General features: G+C 35.2%; 2 protein-coding genes across 8 annotated transcripts in view; one reads left to right on the top strand and one right to left on the bottom strand.

Annotated features, from left to right (window-relative positions):
- Positions 1-7,636, top strand: part of NADK2 (NAD kinase 2, mitochondrial) — a 45,628-nt gene extending 37,992 nt beyond the window's left edge. For all 3 annotated transcript variants that reach the window (XM_045565825.1, XM_045565826.1, XM_045565827.1), the window contains 3 exons: positions 420-473; positions 2,977-3,100; positions 5,468-7,636. In XM_045565825.1, the coding sequence (XP_045421781.1) occupies positions 420-473; positions 2,977-3,100; positions 5,468-5,606 (317 nt within the window). In that variant the 3' untranslated portion in view covers positions 5,607-7,636. The remainder of the gene's footprint in view (positions 1-419; positions 474-2,976; positions 3,101-5,467) is intronic.
- A 2,789-nt stretch (positions 7,637-10,425) lies between these two features.
- SKP2 (S-phase kinase associated protein 2) overlaps positions 10,426-24,427 on the bottom strand; it is a 31,638-nt gene continuing 17,636 nt past the window's right edge. The window contains exons 7-12 of one of the 5 annotated variants that reach the window (XR_006738691.1): positions 24,075-24,205; positions 18,652-18,703; positions 18,376-18,483; positions 11,178-12,328; positions 11,016-11,084; positions 10,426-10,625 (exon numbers count right to left, since the gene is read on the bottom strand). Coding sequence is in view for 1 of the 5 variants with exons in the window: in XM_045566586.1 (XP_045422542.1) it covers positions 12,115-12,328; positions 18,376-18,483; positions 18,652-18,703; positions 24,075-24,205 (505 nt within the window). In the remaining 4 variants the exon portion in view is untranslated. Of the gene's footprint in view, positions 12,329-18,375; positions 18,484-18,651; positions 18,704-24,074; positions 24,206-24,427 lie in introns of all 5 variants that reach the window. The other 4 variants (XR_006738690.1, XR_006738689.1, XR_006738688.1 and 1 more) reach the window with 4 other exon arrangements.

Here is a 24,427-nt window from a genome sequence, read left to right as displayed (position 1 = left end):
TACACAAGCACTGCCATACTGCAACAGTAGATCTGATAACTGAGTCAGCTGAGTGACTAACGGGCAGGTAGCATATACAGTGTGGATATGCTGGATAAAGGGATAATTCACATCCCAGGTATGATGGAACAGAACTGTATGAGATTTCATCATGCTACTTAGAATGATGTGTAGTTTAAAACTTATGAATTGTTTATTTCTGGAATTTTCCATTTACTATTATCAGACTGTGGTTGACCAAAGGTACTTGAAACTTCAGAAGGTGAAACCTTGGAAAATGAAACCACAGATAAGGCAGGGGGGGAATTACAGTTTATGTTATGAGTATAGTATGCTATATAATGTATATATGTTATTATATATTACCTATTATATGAAATATTTGATCAAGATACTTTCCCTCTTTTCTTTTTCAATAGCAAAACAACAAGGAAATTGGAGTCTTCCATTGAACAGAGAATTGGTAGAGAAAGGTCAGTGACATGTGGTATTAATCACTAACAGTTTAATTTAGTTCTATATCAATTTTGAGAATGATACTGTGAAGTGTAGTTGTTTAATTAGAAAAGCACTTTTTTGACTTAAACATTCTCTTAATATCCATTTGAATGTATTTAAAAAATGTAAAGTTTACAGTTTGACTTTTTATATTGTGATTTTTGTCAACCATAAAATATAACTTATATCAGAGCAGGGCAACTGCAAACATGTCTTGGGAGGTAGGAAAATATAGGAAAACTCATATCTTGCACATAGGAAATGCATAATTAAATTTGGTGTGCCATTAATATCCTCTGAGTGAGATGGAATTCACCGAGCTGTGAATGCTTATCTTCCCATTCATTCAAATATTCTGTTTAACCTTCTACCTAGTTTTGCCCAGTTACCTCAGGATTCCTTTAAGATAAATAGCACTGTTGGAGAATGGATAAAAAATTTAAAGACTTAGGTGCCAGTCCCAGATCAGCCAGATCAGTTGATCAGTGAAACTGTGGGCAAGACTGTGATCCTTTACTCCTCTACTTCCACAGCTGTAAAAAGAGAGGGTTGAAGTGGAGCCATCTAGCTGGTGCTTAGGGGTTCTTTAAATGTATTCTTTAAATTTTGTTGTTTAAAAAATATTTAAATTCTTAAACTGAAAAACGCAGTTTTTAACAGACTGAAGTCCACTCATCTAACAGGATCATTTTTTGTGTAGACCTCAAATTAAATCTTTTCTTGTTAATTGAAGAGTGTCCTAAAATATCAAGGTAAATTGTTAAAAAAAAAAATGTGTTTTTAGTTGCATCTACCTGCCTATGTAAGGATTTTCTCAACATATACAACCAAAACAAAATATAGACACAAAGTATAGATATTGACACCTATAAGACTGCAGCTATCATCCATAAACACAAATGCTTAAATTTGAGAGTTATCACAATACCCTCATTCTTGTTGATTGTCTTTTAAATGAGTTAGCAATGCATTTGAACCTGATAAAGTATTTTAACAATGTCAGTTTATTTTATATTTGTTATATATTGGATTTCCACCTATTGGGGGGATGGGTTGCCCCTAAAATAGTTTGAAAGCAAGACTAGATCTCTGAAGTCCCTTCCAGCTTTCTAAAATGGATTCTATTCTTCTCTCAGTTTGAGACCTAGACGATTATGTTAATCATGGCTTATTGAATTAGCATTAAATCTGTAGCAAAGAAAGGAAAATTAGGCATATATAGTAATTGATTCCTGATTACATAATTTAACTTAAAAAATGTATATATAATTTATATACCTGAAATTTATGTCAGGTATATAAATTAAGGGTATATACAAAACGTAGTCGTTGATTTTTCTCTTAATAAACATACCAGAGTTTTAGTGAATGAATGTTTATTCCTTTGAAGATTTGACTGTTTAGAAGTAATAGTGATTGGCAGTGGTGTAATCACTGGTATAGACATTTCTGGAACTACTCTTTTGAAGTTTCCTTCAGAGCTAGCATGTTTTTTGTGATATATCCCCACAAAGGCAAATTTTTATTTTTGTGAGTAAATTAGTTCTTTTTAAAAAGAGCCAGTAATTCAAATGAAACTTCCATAATAGTTAAGGCTTCATATTAATTAAGGTTATCTGACACTCTTACACCTTTTTTCTTTTAAACATGTTTATTAAATATTTTTATTTCCCCTGTGACATGTCACAAATTGTTCTGTGGTTGTTTGCTTTTTCTTTTCTTTTTTAATTTCAGAATTTTATGGGGGTACACATATTTTGGTTACGTAATTTGTTTTTTTTATTATAGTTCGAGTCAAAGTTATAAGTCTCAGGCAGTTAGTGTGCATTGTACCCGTTAGGTGTGAATTTACCCATCTCCGTGTAATTTTTTTTAATATTGTACTCAAACTTTCTTTCAAGCCTGATTTCTTTGTGCAGTTGCCCTTAACTGATTTGTGCTTTGTATGCCAATCCTCATGTACCTCTTGGTTAGAGGTCCCAAAGATTTCTAAAAATATCTTGAGTAATGGCAGTTTCATTGGGGAAAGCCCATTGCCTGTCATTGTTTGAGATTGCATTTTATATCAAGACCATTACCTTATAGTTATGAACTCTTTGATATGGTATTTTGGAAAGAACTTGGCAGGGGAATATGGCAACTCAAGTTCCTTTTTTGAGTGCATCTACCTAGTTCCTCTATTTTTGTTTAATTCCTTGCTTTGTAGTTAGTGGTTTCCACCCCCTAGTTGTATCTATTTCTGCTATATTGTGGGTATGATGTACATTTTTGTGGGCTAATCACAGAATTTAATTTTCATTTATAAGTCTTTTTCTTTTTTAATGGAGTATGTGTTGTGAGTTCTTAGAAAATTGCTCCTAAACAACTTTTGGAACAGAATTGCTTTTAAGTTGGGATTAGCATCTATTTTTTGTTTTGTACTTCTCCGAATTAACTATCTTTTATTGAATGTGCTAATATTGTTTTTATTCTTTATAGTGACAAATGAATATAACAAATCACTGCTCTACAGTCCAGAAGAACCAAAAATACTTTTCAGTATTCGAGAACCAATTGCAAACAGAGTTTTCTCAAGCAGTCGTCAGCGTTGTTTCTCCTCAAAGTAAGCATCCTAGGTCTAACTTGTGGCTGTTTTCATTCTTTTCATCATTACAAAGCACACTTGGTTTTAAGATTATTTAATTTCATTAAATTTGCTCAAACTTAATCTAGCAGGAAAAGTAGAACCTGTAAAACTAATGAGATATGCTAACCTGGCTAAGATATTTTTTTTTAAACTTATTGTGTCATTTTAGAGAAGCTAAAGCTTAAGTGAATAAAAAGGTTATAATTATTTAATTGGGTGATGTTAATTTGTTGGTTTTTAAAAAATGTATCAGAAAACAGTAGGATCAAATTAATCATTTTAAAAGACGCTGATTAGAAAGCAACTTGTTTTTCATAAACTATGGAATAAAAGAAGGATAAACATTCATATAAAACCTAAGTTGTATAGCAATACCTCTAGAGTAGGATTCATTTCATGTCTTTTTTTTAAATTTGTCCTGCTTCTAGAGAAGGAGTCATTTCTTTTCGCTTTTCTTCTGCCTATTGAATCTGCTTCAGATTTTTTTTGAGAGGATATATAAAAATGAATATAATTTCTTACTTTGTAAAGGTTGTTCAGCATTCCAAACTAATAAGAAAACCTACTGTCATTATGAGAAAATAGCATCTATCTTATGGCAAGCAAAGACAGTTTAATTACAAACTACTACCTATACTATGCAAATTTTCGTTTATGAATATACAGTTGATTTTTTTTCCAGGTAAGATGCTAATAAGAAAACTCATCTTAAAATTCACTTTATGATTTGAGAGTTAATTTTGATTAATCAACAGATCTATACTCAGTTTGGGTGAGACTACAAAGACTGTTTCAAAGATACATCTTATATTTAAATTTTTGCTATATAAATAGAAGAATAGCTTCATGACTTTGAATGGAAAAGATTCCTTAAACATGTCATAAAAAGTACTTTAACAACAAAGGAGTGAAAAATTGAACTACATTAGAATTAACAACTGCTAGTAATCAAAAGACACCGTTAAGAGGCTGAGCGCAGGGCTTTACGCCTGTAATCCTAGCACTTTGGGAGGCCGAGGCCAGCAGATTGCTTGAGGTCAGGAGTTGGAGACCAGTCTGAGCAAGAGTGAGACCCCATCTCTACAAAAATTAAGCCTGGTGGTGGGTGCATGCCTATCGTCCCAGCTACTTGGGAGGCTGAGGCAGGAAGATCAGTTGAGCCCAGGAGTTGGAGGCTGCAGTGAGCTATGCCAGTGCCATTGTACTCCAGCCTCGGTGATAGAGTAAGACTCTGTCTCAAAACAAAACAAAACAAAACAAAACAAAACAAAAACCCAAAAGCCAAAAAAGAGATACCAGTAAGAAAACAAAAAGAATGAGAAAAATATTTGTAGGACCTATATCCAGTAATGGGCTCACAGACAGAATATATAGCAATTGTAACTGTAATATACCACTGTTAGGAATATAAAGCTTGGAAAATTGTATGGCAGTTATCAAATCTGAGTGTAGCATATATGGTGACCCAGTAATTCTAATTCCCCTCCAAGGTATATAGCCAACAGAAATGTATGCACCAACAGAAATGTATGCACTGAAAAACATACTCAAGAATATTCATAGCAGCACTACTCCCAATTGCCAAAAACCCAAAGGTCCGTGAATAGAAAAGTAAATTTTGGTGTTTTCATACAAGGGAAGTATTTTCATACAACATTGAAAGTGAACTACTTTGTTACTACTACATGTAATAACGTGGATGAATTTCACAAACACACTAATGAGCAAAAGAAGCTAGATACCACTGTACATATTGTATTCTTCCATTTATATAAAGTTCAGGAACAGACAAAGCTAATACTACTGTTGTGATAGAAATTAGGATGGTGGGTATGCTTGGGGACGAGGGAGCAGAGGTAGCAACTGGGAGAGGGCAGTGAGGGAGCTTCCAGCAGGTTTGGGTAACACTTGATTCCTGATTTGGGTGATAATGAAACAAGTGTGTTCATTGAGCTGTTCATTAATAATCTATGCCTTTTCTGTACATGTGTTATACTTAACTAAAAATTTTACACGAAAATAGTTAAACACTTGGTCAATACTTAAAATGCTAATAACTCAACATTCCACCATATGAAAACAGCCTTTGAGTTCCATCAGCTCTGCACTTATTTACTGCTGTATGTTTAAGTGTATGGTGCTATCTTGAATGTTAAAATTTTGAAACTTTGATAATGTACCCATATATTTACAGTTACTAATTCTCTCATACTAAAGAACAACTTGATTTTTAAAATCAAGGCCAAATGATATGCTAGTTTAGGTAAAAATTCAGGGTTTTAAATAACCTATTTAGAGTTAAGAAAACTATTACTATTTAATGACATATTTCCTTCTGCTTAGGGTTTGTGTTCGTTCTCGTTGTTGGGACGCATGTATGGTTGTGGATGGAGGAACTTCTTTTGAGTTTAATGATGGAGCAATTGCTTCGATGATGATCAATAAAGAAGATGAGCTTCGAACTGTGCTTCTAGAACAGTGAAGGATCTCCTCATATGACAAATGTTGATTATTGGAAAAATATTTTTAAAGCGGAAACAGACTACCAGTCATAAAGCTACATTTTTTTATTATTGTTGGACTGGTTGCCCCTGTGTTCAAAGGTGAGAAAGAAAGTGAGATTTGTCTTATTTTGCTGTTTTATTCAGATAGAAGAAGAGAAGTTACTATGTATGTAAGAAAATGGATGGACTAAACTGATTAGAATTGATACCAGTGAAATTTCTGTATTGCTTGCAACTGGTAACCAAGAGTGCTGATATCTTTTTAAATTTAGAGAGGCAGGCTTAAATAAAGGATTAAATGTTTAGGATTTGAAATTTAACTGTATTTTTTCCTTCTCTTTCCTCCTAACATTGTGGAATTGTCAGACCAAACACATATCATTTGACTAGTGCATATTTTTTATAGTACCTAAAAATCAAGATTCTAAAAAATTTTGATGGAGAATTTTGATAAATTCTGACGTTGACCTAATTGAAATAGGTAAATGTGTTTTTATATGTGCTATGAATTTTCTAATTTCAGAATACAGTGATGTTGTTATGACTATTGATTTAATATTTCAGACAATCATTTTTGAAATTATTTATAGATGAATGTTTTCATTTTGGACATTTATTCTGGTTAATTTCAACCATGGGTGAAATACATGTATCAGAACAAAATCATGATGCCATTACAAATGTATTAATTATCCAGTAGCTGCTTTAGGGTTAATTTTTTAAAAATTGTTTGAGTCTAATAGGTTTCTTCCAGCTTTAAAACTCTCTTAACATGGATTCAAGGCCTAAAAGGATGAACTGATTAAACATTTTGTATTAGGAGTTTGTTAGAACCTTAAAAAATATTTTTATCTAGTGTTAGGAATATTGTCCGAAAAAGGATGGATGCTTTAGTAAATACGTAAAACACAGTAGTTTTGGAATTGCCTTACTTAGTAATTATGGTGGTTTTCACTTAGCTTATATTCCAGGTTTTACATAATAGCTTTATGGGATAAAATGTTATTATGGCTTTTCTTTTTTTCCCATTATGAGAATTCTTTTATTTTTTGGAGGAAATTATTTTTTATCTAATTCTTGATCTACTTATGATAGTAACCTTAGAACTTTTGCAAACAACTGTTGTTGCATAATGAAACAGTCGGTATTCTCATACCATTTATTCCAAATCACATGTTGTTTTTTCACTTGCTGGTGAAAATTTTTGTTCAATCATTGACAAATATTTATTGAACACCCACTCTGTGCCATGTACTACTATGTCAGGTGCTGGATGCACATTGTATGAAACAGATTCTATTATTATAAAATTTGAGTCTAGTGAGCTGAAAAGTAAATTCTGTGAAAGTTAGGATGGATAGTCAAATTGAGTGCTCTTAGTTTTGCCAACATTTAACATGTTATCAACTTTTTTTTTATGTGTTAGTGTACAAAGGTAATCTAGGTTTTGATGTATATCCAGAAGAATTAGTTTTTCTTTTCTTAGTTAAGAGTATATATGTAGACACTCACAGCAAAAAATTTATATGATGCATTAGATAGAAATAAAAATAATGGTTTCCCAGACCTTGGACCTAGTTTCTGGCTTGATTCTTTTTTAATGATATATAAAAAAAATCACTTTATAAAAAAGTAAAATTCCAAACTACAGAAACTTAACTGAGAGATATAAAATACCTCCTTGAAAAAAATGCCAACTTCATCTTTAATCTCCAGAAAATCTGTTTGTCCAAATGCTACCATAGATCTGTTAATATGTAACATATTAATAAGTAACCTGATGTGTACAATTGTTCATAAGCTGTATTATTTTAAAAGGTTTTAAAAATACTTAATGTGTTCAAATTGCAATATAATTTCTAACATTTTTGCTATATGGTGGGATTTATTTGTAAGAAATGAGAAGCAAATGATGTTAGAATAGCTAAAGTGTTTTTATGAATGAGTTAACCTTTTAATGGCAACTATATGTGAATAAAATTAAACCATTGTTATGTCTTCTTTTTAACCTCATTTCTCATTTCTGTAACTGTAATGGGGTAATTATTTGAAAACTCTGTTTTTCCCAACATGTTTCAAAAGTCTTTTCCCCACTGCTATATGTTAATACTATTCTGTATCCTGTTGACCACATTGACTTCTAACATTTGACACAGAATGATTTGTTATTTAATCAGCGGACACAGTGCTTACCTGGTAAATGTAGACTCTTACAGATAATTTTGACTTAATATTTTTGATACTGTATATGTATTTATATTCATGGCCAGAGTACAGCAAATCATAATACATGTTTTACTAAATGTATAGCCTTAACATACAAAAATTTACATTGATTTTGCTTTTTAAATAAGCAGAAGAGCCAGTTAACACGATTTTATTGCAAAATATTCACTTGAGTTGAAAAACTTGTCAAATATAAGTTTAGGGATACATTATATATTGTTCAGATGTGAAAATAATGTAAATTTAGAATTTAAATCACTAAAAAAGTTCATCCCATTGTGCCAATATAAGTTATGCATCCTTATACTTAAGGATAACATCTACCAAGACAATTGTGCAAAAGATTCCAGGGATAATGTTACACCTAAATAGTATCATGAAATAAAGTGGTGGTGGGGGATAAATGTACTGCTGAACTAAATAATAGTTCAATTTTATTTTTTCAAATGTAGTTTATTCTTAACTTTAACATTAAAAATACTCATGAGGGATTAAGGCATAAGTCAGTGAGAAGATTTAAGTTCTCTAAGGAAGGTAGGAAGGTAATGAGTTTTCAGTCTTTAAAGACACATTTTAAAGAAAATCACTGCCAAAACAAGGAGGAGCTAAATAGATATTAATAGAAAGAGGACAGACTATTTTAAGTATTAATTTGAATACCTTAAATATAGTGATTTTAATGCTTAAAACTGCAATTTTGATATTTTGAGAAATATAAAAATACCAACATTTAAATATTTAGCTTCACTAAAATGTAAAAATTATTAAGGCAAAACAAGTCCATAAAGTAAGTTTAGTACAGGGTTTTAGGGCTTTGACCTGTATCTTGAAGAGTTAGTCTCTTGGTGAAGAGACCTTTTGACTTCCTGGGATACTGGCTAGGTGGGAAAGAAGAGTGGTAAGGAAACAAGAGTTTGCCTTTTTGCTTGCTCCAGGGTTAGGGTACCCAGTGACAAGGGGTTCATTCTTTCCTTTGCCCAGTCCCTAGACTACTTGCCTTTCCTCATATGTTCTGCACCTTCTGTTGTGCTATTGCTCACCCATAGAATCCTCCACATTGTAGATGGTCAATAAATGCTGAATTGCAATTGCATTCACCAGGATAGAAGGGACACAAGGACTTTATCCAGAATAAAGGTGTGCACTTGGCCAGTGTCCCTCATATTTGAGGGATATGTGGATGTGTGGATAGGGTATAGGAGAATGAGGAATCAAGGGTCCAAGAGAGGGTAAAGTGATAAAAGTGAAAATGAAAATGGAGACAGATGCTAATATAAAAAGAAAGCCACATGGAACATCTCTTAATGGAAGAACATAACGCTACTTACTAAGTATCTCCTTGCTAAAAAAACTTGATACAACCCTCTAGAGCAGGATTTCTCAATGCTGGCACTACTGACATTTTGGACCAGAGAATTCTCTGTTGAGGAGGGCTTTCCTGTGTTTTAGGATGGTTAGCAGCACCGTAGTTTCCTACTGGCTAGATGCCAGTAGCACCTCTCTTCTTGTGACAACCACAAATGTCTTCGGGGGGTGCTAAAAATCACCCTCGGTCTAGAGCTTTTTGGTGCTAGATGTAACTACCAGTTTATGGAAATATGGGACGAATTAACTTGTTAAGTGTCGCTCTAACAATGGTATCAGCAAAATCCAGGATATGGAAAAGTAAAGTATGAATGACCCAGTTTCTTCAATAAATAAATTGCAAGGGAAAAAAGGGAAGGAATCCAAAGGTTAAGATTTAGAGACTATCAATCAAATGCAATGTGTGGACCATGTACAAAAACCATTGGAGACAACTGAGGAATTTTCAACACCATCCTGATATTTAGTGCTTCAGAACTAATTCAGGAGAAGCCCTATGTTTCAGAGGTATACATTGAAATTATTTGTGAAATTACACGTCTGGGTTTTGTTTCAAAATAATCTATGTGTGTGGGGAGGAGGGTAGTTGAGATCATGAATAAATAAGATTGGCCAGGAGTTAATGATTGTTGAAACTGGATAATGGGGTTCATCATATTCTCTACATTTTGACATTTTTCACCATTAAAAACAAAAAAAAGGCATGGTAGTGATAATGTAAAAGAAGAATCAACAAAACTGGGTGATAATTCAAGAATCACCACTCCCCCATTTGAATGGACGGGTTCAAAAGGAAGACCTGGGCACAAGATGAACTATTCAAATAGTTTCTGAATGACAATAAAATACATGGTATAAGCAGATCAAGGCTATATTTAAAAAGTGCTGCCAACTGGCTTTTATTCATAGTATTTGACTACCACATTAATCACTTGAATTGAAATGTTGTATAAATATGTTATTACTTTTGGAAGCATGTTAAAGGTAATAAGCCTATATTTAGCACCTTTTCAAAAAGCATCATAAACTATCATCTTAATTTGGTAACAAGCATATGAAGTAGAGAGGTCAAAAAGGACCATTTTTAGAGCTCCCTTTTGATGGGTGTTACTTTAGAGGCCTCTAAGCTAAATGACACAGCACATTGAATGCTTTCTAATTTTAAACACAGTACTTAAGAAAAAGAAAAAAAGAATACAACTTAGCTGAAGTACTTATTTTTATAAAAATGTGTTTTATTTTAAAACCAGTCTATAAAAGTAGAAATCACATACAAAAATACAGATTACTCTGACATGTTGGCAAAATAGCTTATGGCTGGACTAGAGTTTGGAAGTACTGTATATTTGAGGGCATCCGGAAGTCAGAGTCCAAACCAGATCCTATCACCAGCCCTTGTCACTAATCTGTAAACAATAATTTCAAGTAGTATTTAGCACTTTGTAACTACTAAGAAATTGAAGCATAATCATTTCCTGTGTAACACTACTTTACAACTTCCTTAGGTCCGAGCAGATAAGGGCACTTCATACTACTGTATCTAACATTTAAAAATTTCGATTTAAAAAACAAAACAGTTAATAGAAATGATGGGTTTTGGCTTTTCGTTGCCTTTTAAACATAAGAGAAGGTCATAAATTTAAACTAGTTTTTTGTGATTTTTAAAAAGTAGAATTTACTCTTTTTGTTTCTATGTACCAGCTTTTTAAAAATAAATTCACTGATGCTATCAAAAGGTTCAACACCTGAACCTTAACTTTTATGTAGGTGCAAGTAGTGCTTACTGATCTACATACCTGCTTCTAGTGTGTGTTTCTGATTGAAGGGAACACGCAGTTCTTCTTAGGGAAATTTAGGTTCCATACCTTATAAAATGGATAGTTTTAGACAATTATTTTGAGACCATTAAAAAAAAAGACAATTTAAAATACTTGATTCCAGAGTAATATAAAAATAACCTCAAGAACCTCAAGCGCCAAAGGAAAACAGCAGGCAACTTCAGTTCAGAATTCTCCCATCCAACTTTTCAAGAATAGAGGCTGGATTAATACAACCTTTCTAAAATAAAGCAAGTCATTCTCAAAGCTAAAGAACCCATGTTAACATAATTTGATTACAAAGTTAGAAAACCACAATTATTTCTTCACCTAATTTAGAATTCTGGGAACACAGTACCTTAATGAACATTAAAGGATACTTCAGATTAACCTGTCATAGAAAATTGTCTCTGAGCCTTCAAATCCTATACCAATTCTATATGTCTGGTTGTTTATTTATTTATTTTTTATTTAGGTTTTAAGGTGAATTACATGCGGCTATTTATTTCTGTTAAACTAATTTAAAATCAAAAGGCAAAACTGAAATGTACCTTAACTATCCCCAGAAGAGATTGCCTCAAATCCTACTATCCTATGATTCACTTTCTGTTTAGCTTATAATACAAATAGCTTATTGTTTTTCCAAGCTATGTCTTATAAAGCAATATTGAAAAATTAAATAGATAAAAGATATCACATAGGCTATGAAGATTATTTGCCAGTGGTAATTTTTAAGCTTGATTCTGAATAGACTTAAGAAGGGCACTTGGGAGAGGTGGCTCAAATTTTGTCCTTTAAAGTATCTTGAAATTATAGGCTCGCTCTCCTAAAATTTCATAAGGCCTAGAACTTTGGCTCTTAAGAACATAGCAGTGACAGAAGTTTTTATAGTCATTTCAAAAAAGCAACACTTCATAGTTTTCCCTCTCAAATGGTTCCCTACTTGCAGAATGAAGACAAAGGGAAAACAAAGAATAAAACTAGCTGAGTGTTCCAGCAATTGGGCTTCCTGCTTATTTTTCTTGTTCCAAAAAAAAAAAAAAAAAAAAAGAGGAGACACCATTCTGCAATAAATACTTCATAGACAACTGGGCTTTTGCAGTGTCAGTCGGCATTTGATGCCCCATATCTCCTGGTTCTTTTTGTTGCCAATAGTTGGCCTGGCAATGGTGGTGAAATGGGAGCAATTAATCTGTAGATGAGGAAGGGCTTCCTTTAACAGTTGAAGGGTACCATCTGGCACGATTCCAAAAACTTGTAGTGTTTTTAGTGTGGGAATTTCTCCAAGTTCACTGGAAAGGAAGAAAGAGACTTTCAGAATAGCAGTATCTATGGAAACTATTCAACTAGAGTTATATGACCCAATTTTTACACTTTGTATTATAAAATGCAATCTGTAAACATAATTTGCAATAAATGATTTGAGAATATAGCAAAGGTGTATCAAATTGGAAAGCTCAGACCATATAGCTTGAGCAATATGGCCTTTCTAGGAAATACACTGGTGCATTTTGTTGAATGAAGCTAACAACCTTAGAAACTCTGATGTTTATTTAAAATCCAACCATATTTGTTTCCTTTCTCCATTCTTGATTTATACAGTGAATATGAAAGGGGTTACTATGTTGTGAGAAGAAACTAGCAAGCAAGTGATAGTAAATGTTTCACCGTGGCATCAGTTGGAACCACCACAAGTTACATGCAATTTAAGGATATGGACTTGACCGTTATTTGAACTTTGCTCCATTTCTCAAAAGGAGATGTCAGCAGGGTTGATGAACTTAATAATTGTTCAAAGTCAACAAGTCCATTGTGTGATGAAACCTACCAGTGATTCCCTGAGATATTTTAGATAGGGTTATGTAGTTGAGTACACATGGAGAAAATGGGTGACCAATGACAACCTTTCCAATAGTCATCTTCACCACTCTACAGGTTGCCATTTTTTTCTGTCACAGGTAAGCCAATCCTAGGTATTTCACATTAGGTGAAATATAACTTTGTGAACAGTGAAATTCTGGTTCACAAAAAAGGGAGCCTGTTTTTTCAAAGTAAATACTGTTTGGTTTTGGTAACGATTCTTTCTTGTTAACCTGGATCTATGTGCCTAAAAATTCATCTCTCTGATCTGTATTTGCTTCAGGTTGGGACATAGTACAAAGTCTCAGGAAAGGGAACATTTATTTTGGATTTTCAACAAAATTCCACTGCAGATCAATGAACACATCAATGACCTAGAGTTAGAAGCATCCTCTTTATTTTCATATGGTCAATAATGACTTGAAAAACCAACTTTCCCTATAACTGGCCTCCCATCTTTCTTCCTTCCAGACTATTCTATATACCATGTCCAATGTGTACTCCTAAAGCCTAGCTCAGACTGTGTCATTCCTCTGCTCTAAAACCTTGGATGCCTGCCTCTTATTTACAGAACCCAGGCTGTTCAGTTGGCCCAAAGACGTCCTCGCTTAACCTGTTCTTCCAGTTTTCCAGTCATCCCTCTAAATGTATGTGTTCTACATCCCACAAGGTTTCTTAAACACCACAATTAATATATGTTAGCTGAATACAAGATGAAGGGTAATTTAGAAAATAAAAGCACTGTTCAAATAAAATAAATATACTTGTTCATAAAGGGACAATAAGATCTGTAGATAAAACAGATCAAAAGAAAATCAGGAAGAATAAATTACGGTCATTTTTCAAGTAAACTGATTTCTGGAATGTAGAAACGGAGTATAAAAATCACAATACACAGATGTTTATACTTATCATTTAAGATGACAGTAATCCCACTCCAACTTTGAATCCCTCTTCGGTGAAATTAGAGAAATGAGAGCTTTGTAGTAACTGCGAATTCTGGTTCTGGGATATCAAAACTAGCCAAATTGTGAGCCACTCTGCAGTGGATAACATTTAAAAGAAGAAACTGTAGGTGGGAGTAGGAAAAGAAGGTATGGCAGATGGCAAAGGAGGAAATGTTCTTGCAATGGCTTTGGGAAAGAGATTTGGTGAGGAAAGAAATTAAGACCAGACTCTCAGAGCCCACTTAGGTGTTATGTGAGAAGGGAGGTGTAAAAAGATGGGATGATGGATGAAGGACCAGTTCCCAAGTCAAAAACCCAGAAAGTCTCTAAAATTTTAAGGAGGAGACGGGGAAAAAAGTTCTCTTGGTATATGCACTGCCTACAACACAGAACAAAAAATTTGTAAGCATCTTTTTAAAACTACTGTGGAAGAGACTGAAGAGCATTCCAAGGTAGAGCAAACAGAAATGAATAGTTAGGAGCTATTATTTCTAATTTAAGAAGTATAAAATGAAATCAATAATGTCTTAAGTTCCTTTGTTTAATTTTAGTAAATAAAAGATATTTATAAACTCTATCACAGGTTTACTCCTCACCTCACCCACATAATCCTGTTTTCCATATAAAACCTTAAATGCCTTAAGTGCAAATCTCTTATCATAGGAGACTTCAGTCTCCCCTAACCTCAGATCAGTTTACTATCTCCAGCTTGGGTTTCTTGCTTGAACAAGAAATAGGGAATAATTAGAAGAATCTTTAGATATAGGGAATAATTCCCCAATTAAGAAGGGAATAAATAAAATGGGAATAGGTCCTGAGGAAGAAAAACCTACAATTTCCCAAGTATTTTAAAACATTATTACAGAAGAAAGACAAATTTTATTTTCTCACTTCCAAGATAAGAAATAAATAGCCGGCCGGGCGTAGTGGCTCACGCCTGTAATCCTAGCACTCTGGGAGGCCGAGGCAGGTGGATCGCTCGAGGTCAGGAGTTCGAGACCAGCCTGAGCAAGAGTGAGACCCCATCTCTACTAAAAATAGAAAGAAATTATCTGGCCAGCTAAAAATATATATATAAAAAATTAGCCGGGCATGGTGGCTCATGCCTGTAGTCCCAGCTACTCGGGAGGCTGAGGCAGTAGGATCGCTTAAGCCCAGGAGTTGGAGGTTGCTGTGAGCTAGGCTGACGCCACGGCACTCACTCTAGCCCGGGCAACAGAGCGAGACTCTGTCTCAAAAAAAAAAAAAAAAAAAAAAAAAATAGCCTTAAATTCTTTAGTATACACGGCTCTCTAGAAATTATTGTTGAGGCACTCTGGAATGTTTATAATGAATCTCAAATTTATCACTTGCCAGAATGACTGAAATGAGGGTCCTTCTAATTCTCATTTTATCTTGAGAAACTTTTAAAAGGATAGGGTACCAATAAACTCATCTTAAAAGATTCACAACATAAATCAATGTATTAGGTTGGTGCAAAAGTAACTGCTGTTTTTGCATTGTTGAAATTTGCCATTTGGGATTGGAATACATTCTTAAATAAATGTGGTTATGTTATACATCATTTTGACATGCACTTCTCACTTTATGTTCTTTTTGCTAATGACTTATTACTTGCTGTTTATTTTATATTTATTTTAGACTATGGAAACGATGTTAGACCAAAAGCAAATTCCAGTGATTTTCTTATTCGAGTTCAAAATTGGTCGTAAAGCAGCAGAGACAACTTGCAACATCAATGACACATTTGGCCCATGAATTGCTAACGAACGTACAGTGCAGTAGTGGTTCAAGAAGTTTTGCAAAGGTGATGAGTCTTGAAGATGAGGAGCACAGTGGCCAGCCATCAGAAGTTGACAACAAATTGAGAGCAATCATCAAAGCTGATCCTCTTACAACCATATAAGAAGTTGCTGAAGAACTCAGCGTGGACCATTCTACCGTTGTTTGGCATTTGAAGTCAATTGGAAAAGGAAAAAGCTCGATAAGTGGTTGCCTTATGAGCTGACTGAAAATCAAAACATCATCATTTTGAGTGTCATCTTCTCTTCTCGTATGCAACAACAACGAACCATTTCTGGATCGGATTGTGATGTGCCAAGACAAGTGTATTTTATACAATAACTGGCGATGACCAGCTAAGTAGTTGGACCAAGAAGAAGCTCCAAAGCACTTAACAAAGCCAAACTTCCACCAAAAAAAGGTCATGGTCACTGTTTGGTGGTCTGCTCCCAGTCTGATCCACTGTAGCTTTCTGAATCCCAGCAAAACCATTACATCTGAGAAGTATGCTTAGCAAATCGATGAGATGCACCGAAAAATGTGATGCCTGCAGCCAGCATTGGTCAACAGAAAGGGCCCAATTCTTCTCCACGACAACAACGGCACATCGCACAACCAACACTTCAAAAGTTGAATGAATTGGGCTACAAAGTTTTACCTCATCCGCCATTTCACCTGACCTCTCGCCAACCAACTACTGCTTCTTCAAGCATCTCAACAACTTTTTATGGGGGAAAACACTTCCACAACCAGCAGAAAATGCTTTTCAAGAGTTCACTGAATCCTGAAGCACGGATTTTTATGCTACAGGAACAAACTTATTTCTCCTTGGCAAAAATGTGTTGATTGTAATGGTTCCGATTTTGATTAATAAAGATGTTAATGCCTAAAAAAACCACACTCTTTTACCTTAACGTTAAAGGACACCATCTTTTTCTCACTCTATGCTGGTGGGCTGACTGGTAACTAAACTCCTGATGCCCCTGTTTCTCTTATTTCATGATAAAATTTAGATAAGTAAAAAATAATAATGCAGTGTTCACATCTAGGTCTGTAACTTCAGGCCCATTTTAATAACCATCAATTCACACTACCTACAGGTATAACTATGTTATTATTACGCAGGTACTGCTATTACCGTTATTACTATTATCCCACTGGATAAAAATACTAAAATGTGAGGGCTCACAGCCTCTGATTAAAAAAAAGCATTTGGGTTATTACCTGCTTAGCTTCTTCCTTTCTGCAGAGAAGGAACAAAAGCAAGAAACATGGATATATTCTCTTGAGAAAAGCAACCAGAAAAGAATTATCACCACACTCCCCAGGGGGCTGCACAGGCAAAGAAGCAGGAGCCCAGATGGCAAGGACAGGAAAGAATAGATGACAGAGAAATCTTTTTGGGTAGACGCTAGAAGTTCCTAGGAGTTCTGGATGCTAGAAAATAGAGAAGGTGGGAATTTCAATGAGTTCCATGTATATGAATTCAAACCCCAACATCTGAGAGCCATCTAAGTAAATGATAGCATCCTTTTTAGGCAATGCTTTTCCAAATGAGATACCAGCTCAGGCCCGAGCCCCAAGATTAATTAAAATACATAATTACCAGATTTCCTAATTCTACTAGTTAAGCCCTTGCAGCTGAAGAATCTGATTGTAATTCATCAATTTGAAACTAACTTATAAAATCCAAACCATTATTTTAAAAACTGAATAAATTCTCACTCAAATTCACCACCCTTCTCAAGTAGGAAGCTGCAGCTACATTACTTTCATTTAAATGAGTTCAGCAGCTGCATTCAGGGCCTGTTGGCTGTAATAAGAGAGAGCAACTGACCAAGGCCAAGATACTGGCCTCTTGTGGTTTTTAATAAAATTGCCACACATTTACATTTGACATTATGAAGACTTTTCCAGGCTTTTGGGATGAAATAAAGGGAACCATTTTAAAAATATAAAGATGATATTATTCCCAGGATGACTTGGGTATAGCACTTCCTAAAAGAAAGATGGATGGACTACACTCCTTTTTTCTTTGCACTCCCTTGATTCTGTGGAGTTGCTGAGCAGGCAAAATTAACCCTTATATGAGCCACAAGATTAGATACAGACTATTTTGCATCTGTTCAGGAGATATAGGATCTAGACCTAGCTCAGCCGGTAACTCGCCATCAGGTTTGGATAAGTCACTTCACTTTTTTTGGACCTTAATCTCCTCCCTGTTCACCACCTGCATGCTTTTATTCTTCTCATTCCTTGACCATCCAGGACACACATCACTAGAAGGTATTAAACTTTTCCTTTAAGCCCAGATGAAGGCTTTGAAAATCAACTGAGTTGACTTGGAAAATTTGAGCGGAAGCGGGGAGAGGGAAAGATACTAGAGACACCAACCCACAGACATTGGGTCTGCCCTCCCAATTATGTTCTGAGTTCCATGAGGTAAAGGTTATCTTCTGCATCTTTTCCAAGTCCCCCACAGATACTAATACAGTATGCTAGTAATTAAAACTGTTTACAGCTAAGTAATAAATGTTTAGTGAATGATCTTAGTCAACTCAGCTTTATGAGACATTTTAAGCAAAACACTCAGCCCCAGTTCATTTTGCTGGTCTTTCCTGACCAGTTTGTGGTATACTAATATTAATGTTTCAGTTTCAAATGTCTGCTATGAATAATAATGGATTTTAACACCAGGTATCTCTGTTGGTCCCTGCCTTCTATTAGCATTAAAAACAAAACATACTTACAGTAAAGTTTCAGGTATTATATCATAGCATCGACTGAGTGATAGGTGTTGGAGGTAGTTGAGCTGGTAAAATTCCTGAAAGCAGTCATTCTTTAGCATGACACTATCACTGTAACAGAGCAGAAGAAAAGATATTCAAAACCACCCATCGATCATAGATGGAGAAGATAAAAATAAGCTACTGCTTAGTTCCTTCAATACAACATTAAGATCCTTTCCCCATTCAATGAGAAATCAAGATTTTTCAACTTTTCATCTAAAATAAACAAACAAATACCTTAAGTCTAGGTGGACAAGATTGGGGCATCTTCTAACTAAAGTAGAGACATCTAGAAAAAACAAACAAACAAACATGATGGTCACTATTAAATGAGGAACAAGACAAAGATATTTGCTATCACTACTATCATTTAACATTGTGCTAGAAGTGTGAACAATGCAATTAGAGTTGTACACTATTAGAAAGATTATATGATCATCTTGCCATATAAAATTTTCTACCCCCCAAACCCAAGAGAATCATGTGAAAAACTACTGGAAATGTATACTGACTGGTTAACAACAATCCTTAGCTTCTCTATGTATCAGCAATAACTGGCTGGAAAAATAATGGAGGAAAAAAAATCCCACTCACAATAGCAAAAAGATAAACCAAGCAAAACCCAACACTAGAATATATACGCAACATATTATAAAGGTGGCACTTTAAATCAATGAGGGAAATCATGGATTATTAACATATTGCTACCACCACTGGAAAAAATTATTTCTCCAACTCAAATAATATATCCATAAATTTCACATAAGTTCTAAATGCAAAAATATGGGCGATTACTTATTGAATCCTGGGATAGGTAAGGCATTTTTAAACATAGAAGAAAACATACAGGTAACACATATTTAAATTTAATACATAACATTTTTAAATCAAAGTAGTAACAGAAAACTGGGAATAAGTGTTTTCAACATTCATTAAACACAAAGTCTTATTATATAAAGAGGAAAAAAAAAAGTAAACAATAGAAAGTAAGCAAAGAATAGGTAACAGTGGGAGGGTGAGGTGGAAGGATTGCTGGAGCTTAGGAGTTCGAGACCAGCCTGAGTAAGAAAGAGACCCCATTTCTACTAAAAATAGAAAAATTAGCTGGGCACAATGGTGTGTGCCTGTAGTCACTACTACTGGGGACACTGAGGTAGGAGAATTGCTTGAGCTCAGGAGTTTGAGGTTGCAGTGAGCTATGATGACCTAGCCTGGGCAACAAGAATGAGACTCTGTCTTAAAAAAAAAAAAAAGTAACAGATCTAATATGCAAAATACAGATAATAAAAATGGAACAAAAACTATGAAATAAAATTAGAAATACAGTTTTTTAGCCATCAGATGAAAAGAAATTCTACCATAAAGCAGCACACCCCCCCAACACCAAGTGGATATTTAGTTTTATGTGCAGACTTTCAGAAACCTGAACTGCTTTTTTTTTTTTTTTTAAAGAATTCAGAGCGTTACACATTTTGCCTTTTGGTCCAGTAATTCCACTTTTAGAAAAATACAGATGTGTATGAACATATTCAACGTAACAATAGTTACAACAGCCCCCTCCTCCAATTAGTTTAATATATTAACTTCATCCATTCCATGGATACAGTGCTGATTGTTGTTCTTAAAAAGTTTTTGATAACATTTCATGACATGAAAAAATACAAGGAGATATTGTAGAGTAAACATAACAAAATATTTACAGTGCATTATAATCTTAATTTAGTCAAAACACACACACAAACTCACATTTACACACAAATGCACACACAGAAAGGAGAGAAAGGAAAAAAAAAGGCTGGACGCAAATATACCAAAATGTTAGCTGTGGTGATCAAGGGTTTTGGGAGTACCGGTAACTTCAGAATTTGGAAGAAAGTCACGTGAGCTACTTTCTATTCAGAAAACGAATCAATAGATGTTAGTTATTTCAAAGAACAGGCAAACTTCATTAACATTTGAGGGCTATCATTTGAGCTGTATCTTCAGCTACATCTCCCCCTCTAAATCCTGGACTTGGCATTTTCAACTGCTTCAACATACCCACTGGGGCATGGGATAGGCATCCAAATTTATGTCTAAAAGCAACTGCTCAACTTCTCCCCTCAATCTGCTTCTTCTTTAAAGTCTTTCCCATTTCAGTAAGTGACAACTTCATAAATCCAGTTGCTTGGGCCAAAACCCTTGGAATCGTACTTGACTGTTTTTTTAACACCCCATATCCAATCTGTTATCAAATCCTATTATGTCAGTTTTCAAAATGCACCCTAAATCTTATCATTTCTTACCACCTTAAATGTTACCACCCTAGTCTCCTAATTGGTCTCCCTGTTTCATATTTTCTCCCCTACAGCCTTTTCTCAATGTAGCACTAGGGTGTCTTTTAAAATTAAGTCAGATCATAACATGGCTCTGCTCAAAATACTCCAATGGTTTCCCATCTGACTCAGAAAAAATCCAAAGCTTTTGCCTTGGCTCAGAGAGCCCTTACCTATCTCATCTCCTCTCACTGTCCTCCTTGGTCCCTCTCATATACTGGCTCCATATCAAGGCCTTTGCACTTGCTGGTCCTTTGTTCTAGAATGTTCTCTCACATATCCATATGGATGATTCCTCCTTCACTCAATCACCTGCTCAAGTGTCCCTTCCTCACAGAGGCCCTCTCTTTGACCATTCCACCTAAAAACATCTCCCTTTCTGCCACATTCTACCTGCTTACTCTGCTTTATTTTTCCTCTTTGCATTTTCACCTCTTTTCATAACATTTGTTCATTGTCTGGCTCTTCCACTAGAAAAGCAAGCTTCACAAGGGTGACTTGCCCTGTCTTATTCAAAGCTACATTTCCTGAGTCTGGAACAGAGCTTCATGCATTGCTCAGCAAACATTTGTTTAATGAATGACCAAAATATGAAGAAAGTGCATGATAAAATTTTGAGTGACCAATCATCGAGCCAGCCAACTAGCCATCAACAAAATTAGATACAATCTTACTTTGATACCACTGCAGAAAGAACCAAACACTGGGGGATAAAATTGGTTAGTTTCCTTCTCTGGCCTTCATTTAAGCCCTGTCTTCCCTTGGTGGGAAGGGTTAGTCAACAGTAGTCAGTGACTAGAGTCCCTCTTCACTGCTTCCTTCATTTCATCACAAATGGTAGATCCACTTGAGCTAGGAGGGATCTTAGAAACCATAAAATCCAACCCGTCACCACTTCAGAGGAGAGGTGGTTTTAGCCATAGACGTCAAGGTCAAATCCAAGACCAAAGCTAAGTCTTCCAGAACCCTGTTCACTGCTTATCCATTGCCCCATGGAAAGGTAGTGACGGAGGCGGGGGCAGTAATCACAGCCAACAGTAACTGAACTCGCACTATGTGCCAAGAAGTGCTCCAAATGTACAAATATCTCATCTGTTCTTTACTATAACTCTAAGAAGTGGGTTCTATTTATCACCATTTTATTGATGAGGAAACTGAGGAACATATACATTAAGCAACTCACCCAAGGCTACCCAACAAATGGCAGGGTGAGTATTTGAATTTAGGCAGTCTGGCACCAGTCTATGAGTTAAACCAATGTCAGACTATCTTATTTCATTATATATAATAGTGTGTGCTATTGTTAATGACATTAATTTAAAATTTTTTTAATTCCCATTGTATAATTTAAAAATCTAGCACTTCAGCTTACACTGTCTCTTCGCCCTTGTCCTCAATGTGTCTAGCAAGCAGGATTTTATTACCTATTATTTCTGCCAAAACTCAGTAAACAGGTTTTCTTTCTCAAGGAACAAAGAGAAGAGTTTTAAGCCAAATGGCTTAATTAACAGCAGTTTGCTTAGAGCAGTTTCTCAACCTTGCACCCAGAGCCTCAGTTCATTTCAGAAAAACTTTTCAATAAAGTAGTGTGAGATCCAGATGTGGAAATGAAATGTAAACAAGACACTGCCTTCCTTCCCTTGTGAGTGAACACAGAAGAGCCAAGAGTGGTGGGATTCGACGTGAAGAGGATGCTCATAGGTGAGAGTTTAAACTCCTAGGAAGGTACTTTGGCAAGAACTATTCAAAGGTGGGAATAGTGGCTAATGGTTGACTCTACTTCTAAGCAATTTCACTTTTAAGAATCCATCCTTATAAATGCACCCAAAGATTTCTCTCTGTCCATCATAAAGTTGTTTATGTCCATTAGATCGGCTGCATGAATTATTGCCTTAATATAAATTATTCCATATCTATTTGATAGACTATCACATAGCCACTGAAAATGAAGTTATCCGAAAAAAAAATAACATAACGTATTTCACACACCATGTCTCACACACTTTTGTACAGGAAAAAGACTGACAAGATGTTGGATTATTGTGATTTGTTTCCCTTTGTGTTTTTCTATATTTTACATATTTTGAGAATGACTATATAATACTAGCATCAGATTTAAAATAGTGTTTAAAGGGAAAAAATATAGAACAGAAGTATTGGGTGGGAGGGGTGCTAAGAAATCAAGACATGTTTGCTGCTTTTACGGATCCCTAAAGAAAATGTTCCCCTTGTCTGAAAATGCAGTTGTTTGGAATGGCAGCAGTCCAAATCGGAGTCCTTACACACGCAAAGGACTCGAATCCCTGTCCACTCGAATCCCTCTAGCTATTGTGTTCTACAGCCTGATATATCGTACTTACCAGAGGACACACCATGTCCCGGAGAAGTAGTTTTCAAATACTACTTAAATTTTAGAATATATTCAGCAAATGTTTGATTCAAATCTTTTTAAGTATAATAAAAACTCTAACAAACAAAATACATATACTCAAATAAGCTAGTACCAATATCAAGACGTCAAAATATGGTTGATGTGTGTTGGGAGTTTAAACAGGTTTTGTACGGCCCACAGACTGAATGTTAGCCTGAGCTGGCAAGGTGAAGCCATTAAAAAAAACTTGCCATTTGCAACCAGTTGTCTTTGCAAATTTCTCAGTAGTATACAAACAAAACAAAGCATAACCAAATGTTAAGGTTTATAAAGATGGTAACTGTTACCTACTTCTCCTGACTTCAAATGCCTGTGTTCATCTAAACCACCTCATTGCCCTCTTAGACTGAACTAAAAAGTACAAGTCATAAATATGAACTTTCTAACCTGGCACTATTGACATTTGGACCAGATTATTTTGTGTGCTATTCTGCTATCCTATCCAGAGTTTAGCAGCATTCCTGGCTTCTACCCACTAGATGCCAGTAGCACCCCTGCAGCTGTGACAATCAAAAATGTCTCCAGACATTGCCAAATGTCCCCTTGCAGGCAAAATTACCCCCAATTGATAACCACTACTTAATATTAATCAAATACTGCATTTACTTAATTTTATGTTGGGGTTTTATCTAATAATTTGTTGATTAAAAGAAGTTCTTCTGCTTAAAAATAAATTGTTTCCAAGTATAAAGTTTTCTACTTCTAGATCCTGGGTTCAAATCTTGACTAGCTCACTAGCTGTTCACCTTTACCTGACCCTTCTGGTCAGCAGCTACCTTATCTGAAAAATGGGAATAACACATGCACTGGCTGAAACGAGACAACTTATGTAGAAGAGCACTGAGGAGACACTCAAAGAATCCAATCTGTCATTGTCGGGAAGGCCCCAGTGGCCCAGGCCTGGAAGCTCTAACCTGATTTCTGTAGATTCTTTCGGTAGCCACTAAGATTCAGCTGGGTGATGGTCTCTGATACGTGTGCGACAGCAACTTGCACGTGCTTTTCAGTGAAGTCATAACACCAGGAGAGGTTCAGCTCATCCAGTCTGCAGAAAAGAGGAGTAAATAGGAAAGTATGAAACCATTACCCAGGAATGCATTTACTTAAGCTGCCAGTAAAGAAACCACAAAGCCACTATGCACGGAACGCCTGCTTCTCTAGCAGCAGGTACCTTTGCTCACCTGAGCCTGCCGGGTTTGCCCCTGAAGGTTGTCAGTGGATCAAAGCAAAGGCCTCAGTGAATGCTGCCCCCTTCTGGAAATGGAAG

This window comes from Lemur catta, chromosome 12 (assembly GCF_020740605.2).
Source record: "Lemur catta isolate mLemCat1 chromosome 12, mLemCat1.pri, whole genome shotgun sequence".
In the NCBI taxonomy this organism is placed as follows: Eukaryota; Metazoa; Chordata; class Mammalia; order Primates; family Lemuridae; genus Lemur; species Lemur catta.
Note: the sequence above shows the minus strand (reverse complement) of the source record. Positions and strands in the feature narration are given on the sequence as shown.